At 39.7% G+C, this 16,215-nt stretch overlaps 1 protein-coding gene across 2 annotated transcripts in view; it reads right to left on the reverse strand.

The window, feature by feature from the left end:
• Positions 1-16,215, reverse strand: part of NELL1 (neural EGFL like 1) — an 835,074-nt gene that overhangs the window by 432,903 nt on the left and 385,956 nt on the right. For both annotated transcript variants that reach the window (XM_019651350.1, XM_019651349.1), the window contains exon 13: positions 10,502-10,627. In XM_019651350.1, coding sequence (XP_019506895.1) covers positions 10,502-10,627 — 126 coding nt within the window. The remainder of the gene's footprint in view (positions 1-10,501; positions 10,628-16,215) is intronic.

Raw genomic sequence — 16,215 nt, forward strand, 5'->3', positions numbered from 1 at the left:
TGTGTCCTGAGTCTCATCCAGGGGTTGCTTTGCTACGGAATTCCTGGGTCTTATCGGCTCCCCTCAGTATCTCTCTTTGTCTTGGTCACAGTCCAAAAGAAGAAAAGAAAAAACAAAAAAAAAAAAAAAAAAAAAAAAAAAACTGGACCAAATGCCTTGAATCTGGAAACCTTGTGAGAAGGGCTGATGAAAGATATTGGACCTGACTATCAGATTACCTTCTAGGGTCCTCAAAGAGGAAAACGGCATTATAATTACAAGTGTCCCTCAGCTGCCATGTTGGCCAATCAAATTCTCCAGGAACTCGAAGAAGCAAAGTCACTGCTCTTAATCACTTTAGTTCAGACCCATAATCTGTGTCACTAAGGATCAAAGTCATTAGAACTAGCAAGCCATAAACATTTCTTTTTTTTTTTTTATTTAGAGAGATGACACTTCAGAGACATCGCAAGAACAAATTCTTGACACATTTGTCTAGCATTTTCTGTTTTCTAATATTTTAATAACACTTTTCTGATAATAAAATATAATGTGGATTCATTGGATTGTATGTATTCCCTTCCATAGAAAATTTGGAAAATACATAAAGTGTAAAGAAAAGGTATCAGATATAATCATCTACTCACAGATACTCTCTGTTTCCTGTTTATTTGGGGGAACATCCCTGCCTGTGTTTCTATGTGTCTGTGTATGTGTCCATATATAATTTTTATTTATTATATATTTCTTTTAATTTTTTTTTAAGCTGAGCCATCCTGCCACCTGTTGGCAGCTCAGCGGCTGCTCAGCTCGGGCCGGGAATTGAACTGCTGTTGCTCAGAGCTCAAGCTCTTGAGCGAGCTCTTAACCAACTGAGCCACTGGCCAGCCCTATTTATTATTTTAATTGGAAAATAGTATACATATCCGTTTGAATCTCATAATACTATATGGTGAGAATTTTCCATTTACACTGAATAGTCATCTAAACATTATTTTAATATTCACTGTATTCTAATACATGGATATACTATAATTTATTTAATAAAAAAGTTCACATTTAGGCTGCTTCCAGTTCCTTTTGTTATAAATAACAAATGAAAAAAATGGCTAAAATAAAAATCATAAGTAATTGTGACTGTTTCCCTGGAATAAGTTTGTATAAATAAATATTTCTAGGCCTTTTGATATATATACTGTCAAATTATCCCCAAGAAATTTTTATCAATTTACATTTCTATCAGCAATGTATGAAGATGCCTATTTCCTGAACCATCTCCAGAAATGGGTGATTGACATATATGTAAATATGCCTATATAGCTACAGATAGTCAAATATATAAATGTAATATAACTAGTATCTAATTGAATTTTTTTTAATTACTCCTAAGCTTGAAATAATGTTTTCAAAGCTTTGACTATAAAACATGCTGTTGGTTACCTATACAAGTGTGAATTTACACACACACACACACACACACACACACACACACACACACACACCATTCTCTGTTCTTGAAAATGGAACACAAATTTTGTTTAGATGTAAGTTAGCCAAGTACTATAAAGGAGGATGGGAATCTTGATCCAAGGTAATTCCATTTGCCTTTGTAAGGTATATTTTACTAGTAGGTATATTAAACAATTTTGGCCAATGAAACATGAAAACATAGGCTGGGGATAGACTTCTGGTAAACTTATCTTTAGTCTTAAAGGACTCTAGGGTGGGAATCTTTTTTCTTCTGAGTTTGGGAAATGGTTAAGTCAGGATCTAATGCTTGGAGTTGCTTCAGCCATTTTAAGACTGTGAAGGGAGCTAGACTATTTCAAACTATCATGCCCCAAATAACAAAGCAAAAAGTTGGAGGCAGCCTGTGTCATGGAGCAGCTGAATTAACTAATTCTGGAAACAATGTCTCTCTAGACTTTTTGTTATGAGAGGATACATTTATCATTTAAACCACTTCAGTCAGTTGTTTTTTTTTTCTTTCAGCAAAAATCATCTGAATATACCTACACTGTCTCACTTGATCTTTTATCAATTCTGTGAGGATGTATAGAGGATACTGAAGAAGAAGCAAAGAACTTGAATGGTTTTCCAATTCATAAAGTAAATAAGTAGCATAGCCAAAGCTTGCAACCAGTAGAATTTATACACTAATTTATACACTAGATTTTAACCATAAGAATTTAGAGTTTTTATTTTGGCCCAAGAATGAGTAATGTATATTCTCAACTATCTTAGAGAAAGGAAACAAAATCCAAACATGCCTCCTTATACTTTAGCAAAGTATGGACATAGCTATACATATACATTTACCAAGTCTTTGCAATGGAAATAAAGAACATAAGATAGCTTGCTGGGTTATTAAACAGAAATGTCCACTGATTTCGTCCACCCAAATGTGGACATAAGTGGGGCTATAAGACTGGCTGTAACCACGTTGTAAGTGCTGAAGAATCACAATCAAACTCCTTGTTTAGGTGAAGGCATAACTGTGATTTTGAATGCACGACTCCAACAACAGAATGTACAGAAATATTAACAAGACCTTTATGATGAATTTGGGTCAAGGGCAACAACACAGCATTTATTAGGTTTGTGCACAAACACCCTGGGGCAACGCCATCACGTATCCTAGTTGCTGTGCAGTAACCAATGTGGTTCAGATCCTTTATGATGTGTGCTGGAATAAAAAGGAACTCTCCTGAAATGTAATGAAAAGGCCAAACACTGTACCAATTCTTCAGACTTATTTTCATCCTGAAATCTCAAGGGAAATGTCCTTTGGCCCATGGAACACACAGGTCACCATGTCCCAATGTCTTTAGGGCTCTTTGAGGCATCCTTGCTGTCATGTCAGAGTTGAAGATTCAGGATCTTCCCGTGAGGCCCCAACTGCACAGGCATCCCACAGGCTTTCTCTCTCCAGAGTCTTACACATCCCAGAATGCAGATTTGGAGGCAGGACTCTTCCTCCAGGAACCATCCAAGTCTCTGCTTTCAGTGCCTCCTGACCCCATGTCTCCCACATCGAGTTCCAGGGCATCCTTTCCTAGTCTACAATATACAGGGTGATTCTTCTTCCTTCTGACTGCCCTCTGATATTCTCTCCACTCCCCACCCCTCTCTGTTCTACAAAAGCAGTGGCTCTTAACCTTGACTGCACATCAGAATCACCTGGACATTTCAACAAAAACACTGAAGCCAGGTCTCAACACTAGACCAAACAAAAATCAAAATCTCAAGGGGTAGATCTCAGGTATCTACTTCTTTTTTGTTATTGTTGTTCATTTGTGTCTTAAGTGATTCTAACCTAAGGTGAGGGTTGAGAATCACTGTGCTAAAGAATTACAATTTTGGAATCCTGCTTTTGGTATTGTCACATTCCTCGTCAGAAGCAGGAGGAGAGTAATAGAGCTAACTATCTATTTAAAACAACAGAAGAAATAAAAGGATGTAGCAGCCAAACGAATCATAACAAAAGGCAAATGTCTTACAACTATCGTCAGAGCTTTCAGTTAGGTTTTGAAATAGACAAAGGTAATGTCTTATTTTGCCTTTTCTTATTCAACGTACCAATACATGTTTTTCTGGTATCTTCAATAATAAAAAAAGTAGTTCTGCATTCTAAAGCATTTGATATAGTGTTTTTCACTAAATTAAAAGTAGTCTACATGTCAGTGGTTAATTTACTGTCATTCTCTATTAAGGTGTAAGAATGTTCTAGTTTAGCTCCATTTCATATGGTTCTACTCAACGAGAAAAACATCAGGAGGATCATATTTGAAAGTGCTCTGTATTTCATCAACATTAGCAGGAAAAAGCATTTTCCAGAAAACTAGTCTAAAATTCTAACAGCTAATTTGTACTCCTAAGTCTTTTAAACTGTTGCCTAACCTCTTTTCATTACAGGTATTTAATTTAAACCATTAAATTAATAGACTATTATATCTAACTCTTTAAGCTTGCTTGGAGTATTTCAAACATATACTTACTTCAAGCTTTCACCCATGCCAATATCAATAAAATAAAAATCCTTTTAGCAATGTAATAAAATTCACATGGGATAGTTGTTTTCTCACTTGTTCCCTTTATTTCTTACCTTCATGGGAAGTTTTTGGCATAAAAATGAATGCTTACCCATTACTGTCAACTACCCATCTTACTGCTGCATACTCATAAATCACAATCACAAGAATCTTCCTTTAAAGCTGCCTGAGTTATCTAACAATAACGTCTTATCACACAGCCTAAACACGGGAGTTTAAATAAAGATAAATGAAAGACAGCGACCAATAAAGCAAGCAGGCCGACCATTCCAAAAATCAAAGGGTACAGAGAAGAGAAAAGTCCCCCACACCTCAATTTCAGAGACTCCTCAGCTTCAAAATTCAAAAAAAGAGGAAGAACAATTCAGAGATCTCATACAGGAGAGAAAGTGATGTAGACTTACATACAAATTCCAATGCCCCAAACTCCCAAGTGTTAAAGGTCAAATGTTTTAGATTTTACCCTTTCAAAGGCCCAGGGAAACGTTCTTACAAAAAAGTACAGAGCCTCATATATAATGCATGGTTATGTCAAGGAATCCCCAGCCCCCAGGAGTAATAATTAAGTTATAGCACATTTTTAAGTTCTAGATCAGCGGTTGTCAACTTTCACAGGGGTCGCCTAAGACCATCGGAAAACACATATTTTCAATGGTCTTAGGAACCGAGACACCGCTCCTCTATCCGTCTCCAGGCCCACGTGCAGATACGTCCACATACAAGTACTCGGCGACCCCTGTGAAAGGGTCGTTGGACCCCCAGGTTGATAACCGCTGTTCTAGATCATTGTTCTCAGTGTTGATCCCTCAGAAGTTGATTATCCCATGAGATATAATTTTTTCACTTTTCAGCAAGAAAGAAAGGCAGGAGAAAGCTAGATTCTTTTCTGCTTGATACGGTGCCTTTCCTCTCCCAGCGTCATGCTTGGCATTTACTGTCTCAGGTGCGTTTTTTCCTGAAAGGACCACCATTAGCAGCATAGAATTGGGAAAGGCTATTCTGGGGTTTCTTCTTTGAAACTTGCCAAGTACCAAGAACTACAGGGGGTTAAAAACTAATACTCACCTAAACTCTACTGAGACTTGGAAGAGAGATTGATTTGGTAAATTTTAGAACATTTTTGATGGTGAATGAACATTTGAATTTTCTCATTTGAAGTTGTTGCCTCCTGAACCATGAACTCCCTGGGCACAGAGGTCATTTGACACTAATCTCAGCAGCCAAATTTCCTAAAACTCATGACAGACAATAATTGGATATTGGATATAAGAATAAAATGATGAATGACTGAATAAGTGAATAAATCAATTATCCAATATATCAATGTATCACCAAGGCTGATATATCTTCTTTAACTCTAGGCTCACTAATTTTTCGGTCAAATAAAATTTTTCAATATGACTCCTGACTTTGTAAAAGTTAGTGTCAGGCTGAGTGACATACTAAAAAATAGGGGGAAAAAATAACCTTGACATACTTGGAACACCAACGGAACAGTGGCAGCAGATGCCAATTGATTTGGGACAGAGATCAGAATGATCTTTGGAAATAAGCAATGTCGATAACAAGAAATGCTGTGTCAGGAACTCAGGGCAAACAAAGAATGCCTTCAGGCCTGTCAATTTCTCCCAGCAAATTTTCTTCTGGAAATGAAACGTCTGAAAAGACACAGCGGCAGGCATCTGTTATACACCTCATTTATTACACAGGCAAATAATCACTTAGGGGAAGAAGTCTTTTTTGCCAATAAAGAAATAACAGAAATTAGTGGTGGGGACCTACTCTATCTTGAAGAATAAAGAACACTTTTGGCCCAACAGGCTTATTTTCAGGACACCAAGGTAAATGTGAGACTTCCAGGTTACTGCAAAAGTTAGTGTCTAATGGAGGTCCTTGAATCTGGTCTAGAGAAGAAATAACTGCCAGGGAGAAGGCTTGTCTCTTAACTCTCTCTTCAGTCCCATCCATATCTCCCACTGTAAAAACCTAATGTAATCCAGCCACTGCATGCTAACAGGCCCTGTAAATACCAATAGCTCCTTCTGGCTTGCAAAAAATATTCCAAACACTCCATCCTTCTAGCACATTTTTCTTATTGCATTTTGCTTATACACCCATCATAGTGCATAGTACAATGTGATTAATATCATAATTATTTTTTGAGATTAATTCTCCCATCACATTGTGAACTGCTGTTAAAATAAAGGTTATTTTAATCAACAACTCCTCATGTCAGAGGAAACAAAATTTGTTGAGAATCTATTAAGTGGCAGTCACTCTGGTATTATTAGCCCCATTCACCAAATGTGTCCGGTTCTCTACCCTTCTAGACAAAAGATGGGACTGCATTCCCTCATCCCCTTGTAATTGGTTGGGAATTAGCAAACTAGTTCTAGTTATGAGTGGAAGGAATATTTGTCACTCCCTGTTAGGAACACTTAATGGATGACACAAGACACTCCAGGTTCTCTTTCCCCTATCTTGGTGGCTAGTAATGTTCACTAGTGACTATTTCATCAACTTGTATCCAAAGTAATTATGATGAGCTGAGCACCAATGATAGACATATTGCATGATCAAGAAATAAAATCTTATATTTTTAAGTCACTCATATTTGCATTTATTTGTTACTTCAGATCATCCTATCCCAATTGATACAGGTGCCATCATAAATATTTTCACATATATAATTTGATGTTTACAATAACCTGTAGATGTAGCAGATATGCGCAGTATTTCATAAGTGAAATTTACAAAAATAAATAATTAGCCCAAGGTCAAGTAGTTTTATTCAGTCCTTCATTCAGTAAATATCTACTGGGCATTGCTCTGTGCCACGCTATGTTCTAAGTAGCCACAATAGAGCAGTGAACAAAAGGGCAAAGCTCCCTGCTCTCAGAGCTCACATTCTACTAGAGAGAAACACATGTTTAAAAATCACATACAAATACTAAAAACTTCAGATGGTGGTTAGTCATATTTAGAGTATCAAGTAATAAGACCAAAAATAAATGGATTGGCTAATTATATTCATCAGAGAAAGTCTCTCTGAGCTGAACATTTTTAGGCTGAGATGTGAATGACAAGAAAGAGCCAGTTATGCAGATATCAAGAGGAAAAAACTTCTAAGTAGGAGCAACAGCTCATGGAAAAGTCCTAAGGCAGAATCAGGGTGTTGAATAGATAGAAACTCAAAATTCAGGGTGGCCACCTCCTAACGAACAAGGATTGACATGGTACAAGATAAAGTCAGAAAGGTAGAAAAGGAGAAAAGCCATACAGCTTTTTACATCAAAATAAGGAGTATGGATTTGATTTTCTGTATAATGGGACACCACCTGAGAGTTTTAAACAGATGTGTATGACTTCTGCTTTAAAAAGTCTGCCATAGCTGCTATGTGGAAAGTGGGTTATAGTGGAATGAGGCTGGAGCGGAAAGTCCAGTGTGGGGACCACTGTAGGACCCTAGCAGTTTGGTTGGTGAGGATATGGACAGGAGTAGGCAGACCTAGGACAGGGTGTGGAGAGCGGAGTCAACAAGACTGGGGTTGTGGATGGCCTGAAAGTGGAGGGGCACTGGATGGAAAGAAATCAAGTTTAGCTTTCTGGCTCAAAAAAAACCAAAAAACTGGGAAGATGATGTGTTTATTTGCTGTGATGGAGAAAATCGGAAGAGGAGGCGTTTGCGGAGGTGGAAAGAAATCAAGAGCCTGTCACACACATTACCATGAAATGCCTATGAACCATCTAGATGTAGATGTCAAGTTGAATATATGACTCAGAAGCTCAGGAGAAAGAACTGGATAGAATTTCTGGGTTTACTGATGTTGAGTGCTGTTCAAGTCCTACGATGCAAGGAAGGCATCTAAAAAGAATAAATGGATGAACAGGAGAAAAGGGTCCAGGCAGAGCTCTATCGCACTCGAACCTTTAAAATGTTGGCAGAGGAAGAATTGCTAGGGATACTGGGTGGGAATGGCCAGTGAGAAAGAAGGAAATTCGGGAAATATGATGTCTCAAGAGTCAAGAAAATAATGTGTTTAATAGAGGAAGGCATGGTCAACTCTGCTAAATGCTACTGAGAGGTCAGGGAAGATAAGAACATTAGATTTGGCACAACAGAGTTCACGGGTGACCTTGATAAATGTAGTCTCTGCGGAATGGTGAGGATGGAAGCCTTACAGGAGGGGGTGGGAGAGGGTGTGAGGTGAGGGTTATGTCAGTGAGCACAATCATCACAGACAAATTCAGTTGTTTTGCTGGGAACAGAAGCAGAAAAATGGGGCAGTGGGTAGAAAGCAATCTGAGATCGAATGAAGATTTTTAAAAGAAAAAGAGCTTCCTCCCAAGTCTATGACCTATGAAGTCCAAAGCCCTCATCAAGTCCTCGGCCTCCAAGGCCTCAACCTCCCATACACGTGGACTTTTTGTTTTCCACCATGTTAACTTGCGTTCCATGCTGGGGGGTGGGGGGGGGTGTCTCACCCAGCACTCAGGGTGAGCATCGACACCAAAGGTGTGAGGGTCGTGAGGGAAACTGCATTGCACACTATATAGCAAAACAATGATGACGACAACAAACCTCACATGAAATCCCTAGGCTTAAAAGTCCCTTCAGTTATCCTTCCCCTGGGTGGCCCTTCACTGGCCCTCTGTCCTCCACAGCACCAAGCCTACTGCTCTCTGACTGGTTCCTCTCTCCTCACTCTTGTTTTTCTCTCTTTTGTTTTAACTTTTCTGTTCCCTCTCAGACAAAATATACATAAACAAATGAACGAACAGTGTGTGTGTGTGTGTGTGTGTGTGTGTGTGTGTGTGTGTGTGTGTGTGTGTGGATATTTTCCTGCAGAGCTGCATAGCATTTTTGGAGGTGGGGAGAGGAGTGTGTGGGCACCCACTAACACCCATACCCTTGCCTTTTATTCTAAACACCACAGTTTCCTTTCTAAAAGTAATTCTGGAACCATTCTTAAAATAATACATTTTCCAACTTGTCCCATATATAAACCATCAAACAGAGCACCTGTCCTTAGTAGGCTTTCAACAAGAACCAGCGCTTGCTTTCTTCCCTCAGTGAAAAAATAAAAGCAGAGGTAGTATTCTGATATTATTTCAACAAAGCCTTTCCACACAGCAGGACCTTAATTAAGGTTTATTGAGTTGTATGATATGGTGCTGCTGTGTTGGGAGAATATCCACTGGTTCCTTCTTATGTTAGGATTACAATAAGTCAAGACCTTGATTTACTATTAAGAATGGAGGAATAGTGGTCTATAACATCCCATATTTTTAGATTGTGTTTGTGTATAGGTCCTAAAGAGTTTTCCTCCTTTAAAATGTTTAGATTTCACTATGCTATGTTCACGCAGCATCTCCTTTTTCTATAGGAACTTTAGTTACAATATGTGAAAGATAGATAAACAAGATTTGGCCTTCCTTGACCGTCAGAAACCTGTATCAATCTGAGATCACCAGCTCCTTAGTTGAAGAACAATAACTTATAAAAATACAATCCATGGCAAGCTTATTTGGACATAAAAACATGCTACTCTAACTTTTGCAACTTTTTGCACTTCTGAAAAAGTGACTCAGAACAAAAGACATTATGAAAAAAGTGGCATTCCATTCTGAGTGAAGAATTCAGTGTTTATATGCCAATGTTATCAGGACAACAAGAAAGATGCAGGAATCAGGAAAATGTACAACATGACTAAAATCTTATGTTCAAGGGGTCTTTTCCTATAGGATTCAGGTTGGTCACTTAAAAGATATTTGACCACAAGAAGACAGACTCAGAATCTTCTACCACCCTTAACCAATTTACTATTCATGTCTCATATGCATGACTGGAAGCATATTGGGACCCAAACCAAATACCACAAAAAGCCAGCACCACTCACACAAAGGCACCACCCACAGTCCCTGGAGTCTCTGGTTTAGTACAAATAGCCCAGTGATATAAAGAGAAGAGGGAGTAACTGACAATTAGCATATCAATCAAAAGTCTTGACTGGCTCCCAGATGCCCAATCCCTGCCTACCAGGTACCCCTTCTCCCCTTTAAATTTAAACTCTGTCTTTCCCAATGGAAGCAAAGTACATTTCCTTATATACAAAAACATTTCATCATGATGGAAGGAAAATAGTTGAAAATAGTTTGCTATATTTTGGAACCGACGTCTCTAAGTCCTTCAGTGTTACTATGGGCAACTGGGACTTCAATTTCAAATCATGCGCCCATGCAAGCACGCTCACAAACAAAGGCAGAAATACCGGGAGTGAAAGTACATTAAGTAGATAAAATTTTTTCTATTATCGCTTTTTTACTCAAAAAGTAAGGGTAAAATAATGCAAGAGAAGAACTAGTTAGGCAAAAATAGCACTTAGTGCACTCGGAGCTAAATGTAGCAACACAGAGATGGCGCAGAGAAGGGCTGAATTGGAAAAACACCATTGCTCCTTGATGCTCACCTGTACACGAGAAGTCATCCACGCGGATGTATCCCGGGACACAGTCACAGCGATACAACCCAGGTAGGTTGACACACACAGTATTCGCATGACAATAATGCATCTTAGCTGCACACTCATCAATATCTGAAGGAAGAAAAAAAAAAAAGAAGAAGCAATGTCACGGTCAAGTCGAATGATTAAATCAGAGTGTAATTTTTTCCCAATGAAATTAGAAAAGGTGAATGCCCACTGAAACCAAGAGAAAAAGCAAGATGCATTATAAGCACAAAAGCTTAAGTGCAAATTCAGCTGGTGCATTAGATCCCATCGTGAGCTAAAAGTATTTCAAGGAAGATGCATGGTGCCATGCACAGTTAAAAAAACAGAGAAGTATGAAGGCTGGATTTACTATTATTACTCTCTCACGATGGGGGGACCTTGATTTACATGTCCAAAATCAAATAGGTATCTGTCCAGTGAGTGATACTAATTAATATGTATTAGGTATCCGCTGTACGAGGCATAGCTGTCATCGGCAAGATCAAGGGGATTCTCCCCCCCTCTGCTTGTGTGTCTCACTAACGCGTGCTTTAACCCATCTGTTACAAAATGATGGTAGAGCCAGTTTCTCCCATGTTGCACGGTGAATACAGAGAGCAGCTGTTGTCTAATGCAAATGAATGTCTTTCATCTCTTGACCTGGAGATCCATCCCAGGTGATAGAATGGGCTGACTCAACAAAAAAAGATCTTTTTCTCTTTAGAGTGGAGGTCAGAACATCATCTGCTTTCTAATAAAAGTTCAAGGTCATGATGAAAATAACCTACAACCTTAAATACAAGGTTTAATCTTTTCTGGAAGCTGTTTTCAAAAATGGCTTTATGTCCATTATACTCAGACTGCTTCTGTGTGATGGCTAGGGAAACGGAGAGATAAAAAGACAGCATAGGAATCCAAGATAGCCCATGGGAGCTCTAGCTCTGGCTGTGCTGGCTGCTAGCCTGTGACTTGCATGTAACCATTCCGAGTCCCAGAATCCTCATCAGTTTGTCATAAGGGTCAGTTCCGAACCGGCTGCTTTATATCTTTATAGGAAATTTATATAGTTTAATTCACACACAATTCCATGAGTGAAGGAGAGTGCTACTCTCAGTTTAAAGTCTAGAAAATTGAGGCTTAGGGAAGATAAACATCTGGTATGACATGATCCTGTTAGAACATGCTATACCCAGGATTTGAAGTCAGACTTCAGTCTCTTACTTACTATGATTTACTTCATGAAAGCACCTTGAAAATGATAATTGCTCAACTACAGTGTTACTATTAAGATAATCATTGATGCCCGAATACCCTTCCTTCATGTACAGAAACTGAGAACAAAAACATCTATCTTGAGTCACTAGAAACCTCATTTATCTATGTATTGTAAAAGTAGATTGGCTTATTTCCTAACAAAACGACCCTGAAAAACAGCAAAATCTCTTCAGTGTTAAACATCTGTCAGCCTACAAATAAAAGTTAGTATGAGGCGATTGAGGTCTTAGAAGGAGACTGTCTTAGAGTTGGCAAGACTTCTGTTACTATGATATAAGAACAAAACAGCAGAAAGTTGTGAAATAATTCATGCAATCAACAGAGCTCCACCTGCACAATACCATATGCTTCCCAAAGTGATCCAAGACAATGCATAACAGAAAGAAATGGGCAAGAGGTATATGAAAATTATACATTAAGATTATATTAAGCAAGGTTGCAGAGGGAACTCTCCCAGGGATTTGAGATAGGACTGTAAGGGTAAAACTCAGGGAATCAATAATGCAGTTAGAGTAGCTGTTCTCAGTCTGATTCACTTCATAGCTCAATCTCTAGCCACATGTAGTTGTTCTTAGTTTGCAGTTAAATCCACCCTGACATTCAGCTGTTTTCTTTGTTTCTCCCCTCACTGATTAACTGAAGAACTCTGTTTTATTCCCTTTCTCTGGGCTACGCATATCTCGTTAATCCATTTAATCAACAGAATCTTACCCTGAAAAGAGCAATTTCTTAATCCTCAGATGCCCACAGGACACCTGAATCCATTTTGCAACTTCCTAGCAGTTTTTACTGGTGACACATGAAGCCCCAGGCCATAGGGGCCAAGTCCTGAGATAACATTATCTTAAAACAGACCAAACACCAGGAAGCAGTGTCAGCCCTCAGACCTGCCTGACTGCCCACCCCCTTCTTTTGTTCTTCTGTACCTATAAAACCTTCTGACCAGTCTAGGAACAAGGGATGGCCCTTGGACAGGAGTCCGCCATCCTCCCGGAATGACAGCATTCTGAATAAATCTGCTTTTCTTTCCACCAGACTTGTCTCTCGATTTTTAACTTTTTCAAGTGACAGGCAGCCAGACCTTAGCAGGGTGCCAAGGCAGTCACTACAGATGTAGTTCCTATCTTTCTGGAAGTCAGGGAATTAGAATTCCTTAACAAGTTGGCTCCAGCATTATTTAAACATTTTGCTTCACAGAAGGGTAGATACCATGAAAGTCAAGAGGAAAAGTGTTTCAGGAAAGGAGAAATGTTCACGTTTGTCACCTGCTGCTAAGAAGCTGGATAAGATAAAGACAGGACTAACCATTGCATTTGGAAGAAGAAGCTGACTGCTGACACTGACCTAATAAGAATAGTTTTGGGAAAGTGGCAGGACAAAACGTGACTGCAGTCAACTAAAGAGAGGGTGGAATATAAGGGAGTAGAGACAGAAAAACAAGGCAAACCTTAAATTCCATAAAGAAAGATGGAGTTGTAGCTCTAGGAAGCCATTGGAATGACAGTCTTGTTGAAAGACGGGAAAGATCACAGCATGTTTGCATGTTGCTGGGAATGGATCAATCTGAGTGAAGAAAAATGGTGCTATAGAAGGGAGAGCAGATCACTGCAGAGCACAGTCCCAGAGAAGTGGGGAGCTGAGCTCTGGTGCACAAATGGAGCAAAGTGCCTGTACAAGAAGAATGAAGCCAAAAGATCAGGGAAGAGGTGGAGACAGGTTGGCATGTTTGGTGGTCGGAAGTGAAGTAATTCTCCTTTGCTTGTTTTTCTTTTCTCAATGAAATGAGCAGAGGAGGCACTATCTGAGAATTAGGAGGGGACAGAGGTATTGGATGTTTATAAAGTAGGGAAAAGGTATTCAATCGTCATTTTGGAAAAGAGGAAAAGAGAATTTAATAGGGTGTGTAGGAGGGTGGCCGAGGAGCCACCTGTGACTTTTGGTCGTAAATGGTTAGTGAGAGCAGTCAGTGCAGCCACTTCCTCCCATCTCATTCAGATATTTGGGGCAAGCGCAGAGTAACTGGAAAGTCCAGGGTAACCAGAAATAAGTTTTTAGGCAAATGTGATGAGTAAAAAGAGATACAAGGGAACTTAGGGTGTAAGAAAAGAGTTGAAGATAATGAGGTGCCAAGGAAATGCAACTAGTAAGGAGAGAGGTGAGGACATGAAGAAGGGGGTAGGGAGTCGGAATGAAGTGGACATCGTGGTGGACACTGGGCTGCACTGCCTAGATATCTTCAGAACTAAAAAACTTAATCCCACAGCTAAGGGGAGTACTTACTGCCTGCTAATGATCTACAACCGTTACAGTGTTTTAGGGAAAAGTGTCCTTGGCTGACAAGAGGTGCCTCTCCCACATCTTGAGGAAAACATGTACTAGTTCTTCTTTATTCCAATTTGGGATAACTCTAAAGGACTATCCCAGGTTCAGAGTACTCAGTGGGATTGAGCTAACTTCTCTGTCTACTCATCCTGTCTCCTTCCCTTCTTCCACAGGTGTTTATGCCTCCAGCACTCTCCGATAAACTTCCTTGCGTGTCAGTCTCCATCTCTGAGTTTGATTCCCGGGGAATGCAAACGTCAGCAGCAATCCTGTGGATGGCAAGAATTATTACAGTGATGGTGCTACAGTGCATGAGCTGGAAAAGTAGGAGATGGAGCCATAGCGTGGCGTGCTTGGCATTAAGATTCTGGAGGTGGCTTCGTTATCGTTGATTACAAGGTTTTTCAGATGAGTACAGGAGAGACAAAGAATCAATCATTGCGAGAGGTTGGGAACATGAAGAGAAGCCAGGTGCTGGAGGGGGTTATTGGCACTAGTGTGATTCCTCAAGTATTACCAGTTTTTCTCCTTCTGGGCACAAAATTCAACTGTATTTCCCCATCCTCTTCGAAGTTAAGTATGGCTATATGTCTGAGCATGAACATTAATTGGCCTCCTCCTAAATCCTGAGAAAAATGTGATGAACAAAATGCCATCATGAACCTCAAAACATTGAGCAAAACTTGGTAAGCTCTACCAAGAATGTAAGTGTAAGACCTTTTAACAGGGATTCGCCCTAGTCTTAGAGGGTCAGACAAGGATTCTTTATGGAAGTGATACTTCATTTGAGACCTGAAGTTGATGTGAAATAGGTAAAGGGGGAGAGGAACATACCCAACAGGGAAGAATGTTTGAGAAGAATCAGTTAGAGGAAGGAGTTTGCCTATTTAAAGCGACACTAGAACAATAAGCTGGCGACAGATCCTGCCGCCCCTGGTAGGTAGGCCACGGAGAGAAGTCTGGACTTGAGTCAGAGTAGTGACACAATCCAATTTTGTTTTTAGACTATCACTCAGCTGTAGTGAAGAGAATGGATTGGAACAGGGCATGCTAAAGTCTAAAGCACGTTGGTATTTTACTCACAGAGATACAGCCACACTGAACTCCATCTGATTCTGCCGGGATGCCCAGCCATTCTTGAAGATGAGAAATGAGTCAGGACTTGCCTTACAGGCAATTCAGTCTTCAGTCCATGGGTCACAGCTGCCAACCAAGCTGCTGACTACAGTGCACGTTTTCCCATCATGGACCTTTGTCAGCTCCCCCAGAGGGAAAGCCCTGGTTCATTTCCCTCAGGCCGCTGGATAACTGCTGAGACGTGTCTGCCTCATCTAGATTTGAAGGACTTACTTGGCTATAACAAGTTTATTTTAATTCCAATAGCCAAGCCACTTCCTTGTTTCATTGGATTCTAAGGCCTTGAATAAAAATCGTTTCAAAAACTGGAGAAGGGGATGGTGAGAAAAACCCCAGTGAGAATTTCTCGGATTTATCCAACTCTTGCTCTCCTTAAGCCACTCAGAAGCCCCTGGCCTTATACCTGTGGTGCTCTGTGGATATGTCTTTGAGTAGGTTTTGTCTTTACTTCATACCCTGGGTAATTTCAGCTCTTGCCTATTTGATAATTTCCTGGTAGCGGTCCAGAAAAAAGACAGCACCAAAATAAAGCAGGAAAGTTGACAAATGTACCAGAAAATTAAACTGTCACAACCTTATCTTTGTTGCTTATCCCCCCTCGTGCAACCACCAGATATAAAAACTACTTCCTGGTATAAACAATGGGGAGGGGAGAAAGAAATTAAAGTGTTTGCATTCATCCAGTTGGGTCCCTGGAGACAAGATGGTGGGAGAAAGAAAAAAACTGACAACCTCCCTAGTTTCTGGATGGGGGTGGGGGATAGAAAGACAACACATTTGCCAAAAGAAAGCTTTCCTCTCCATCCTCAGGGAAAGGCACAACCCTGCAGATGGTTTCAACAGGACTCAAGAGTGCTTCAAAATCAAAACTGATTATAGAGAGAATCAAAACAGAATTAACATCTTCAGAGAGCTGGCATATCCTGAGAAAACAATAAAGAAGTAGTTAAAAAAAAAAA

Source organism: Hipposideros armiger, unplaced genomic scaffold (genome assembly GCF_001890085.2).
Source record: "Hipposideros armiger isolate ML-2016 unplaced genomic scaffold, ASM189008v1 scaffold_159, whole genome shotgun sequence".
In the NCBI taxonomy this organism is placed as follows: Eukaryota; Metazoa; Chordata; class Mammalia; order Chiroptera; family Hipposideridae; genus Hipposideros; species Hipposideros armiger.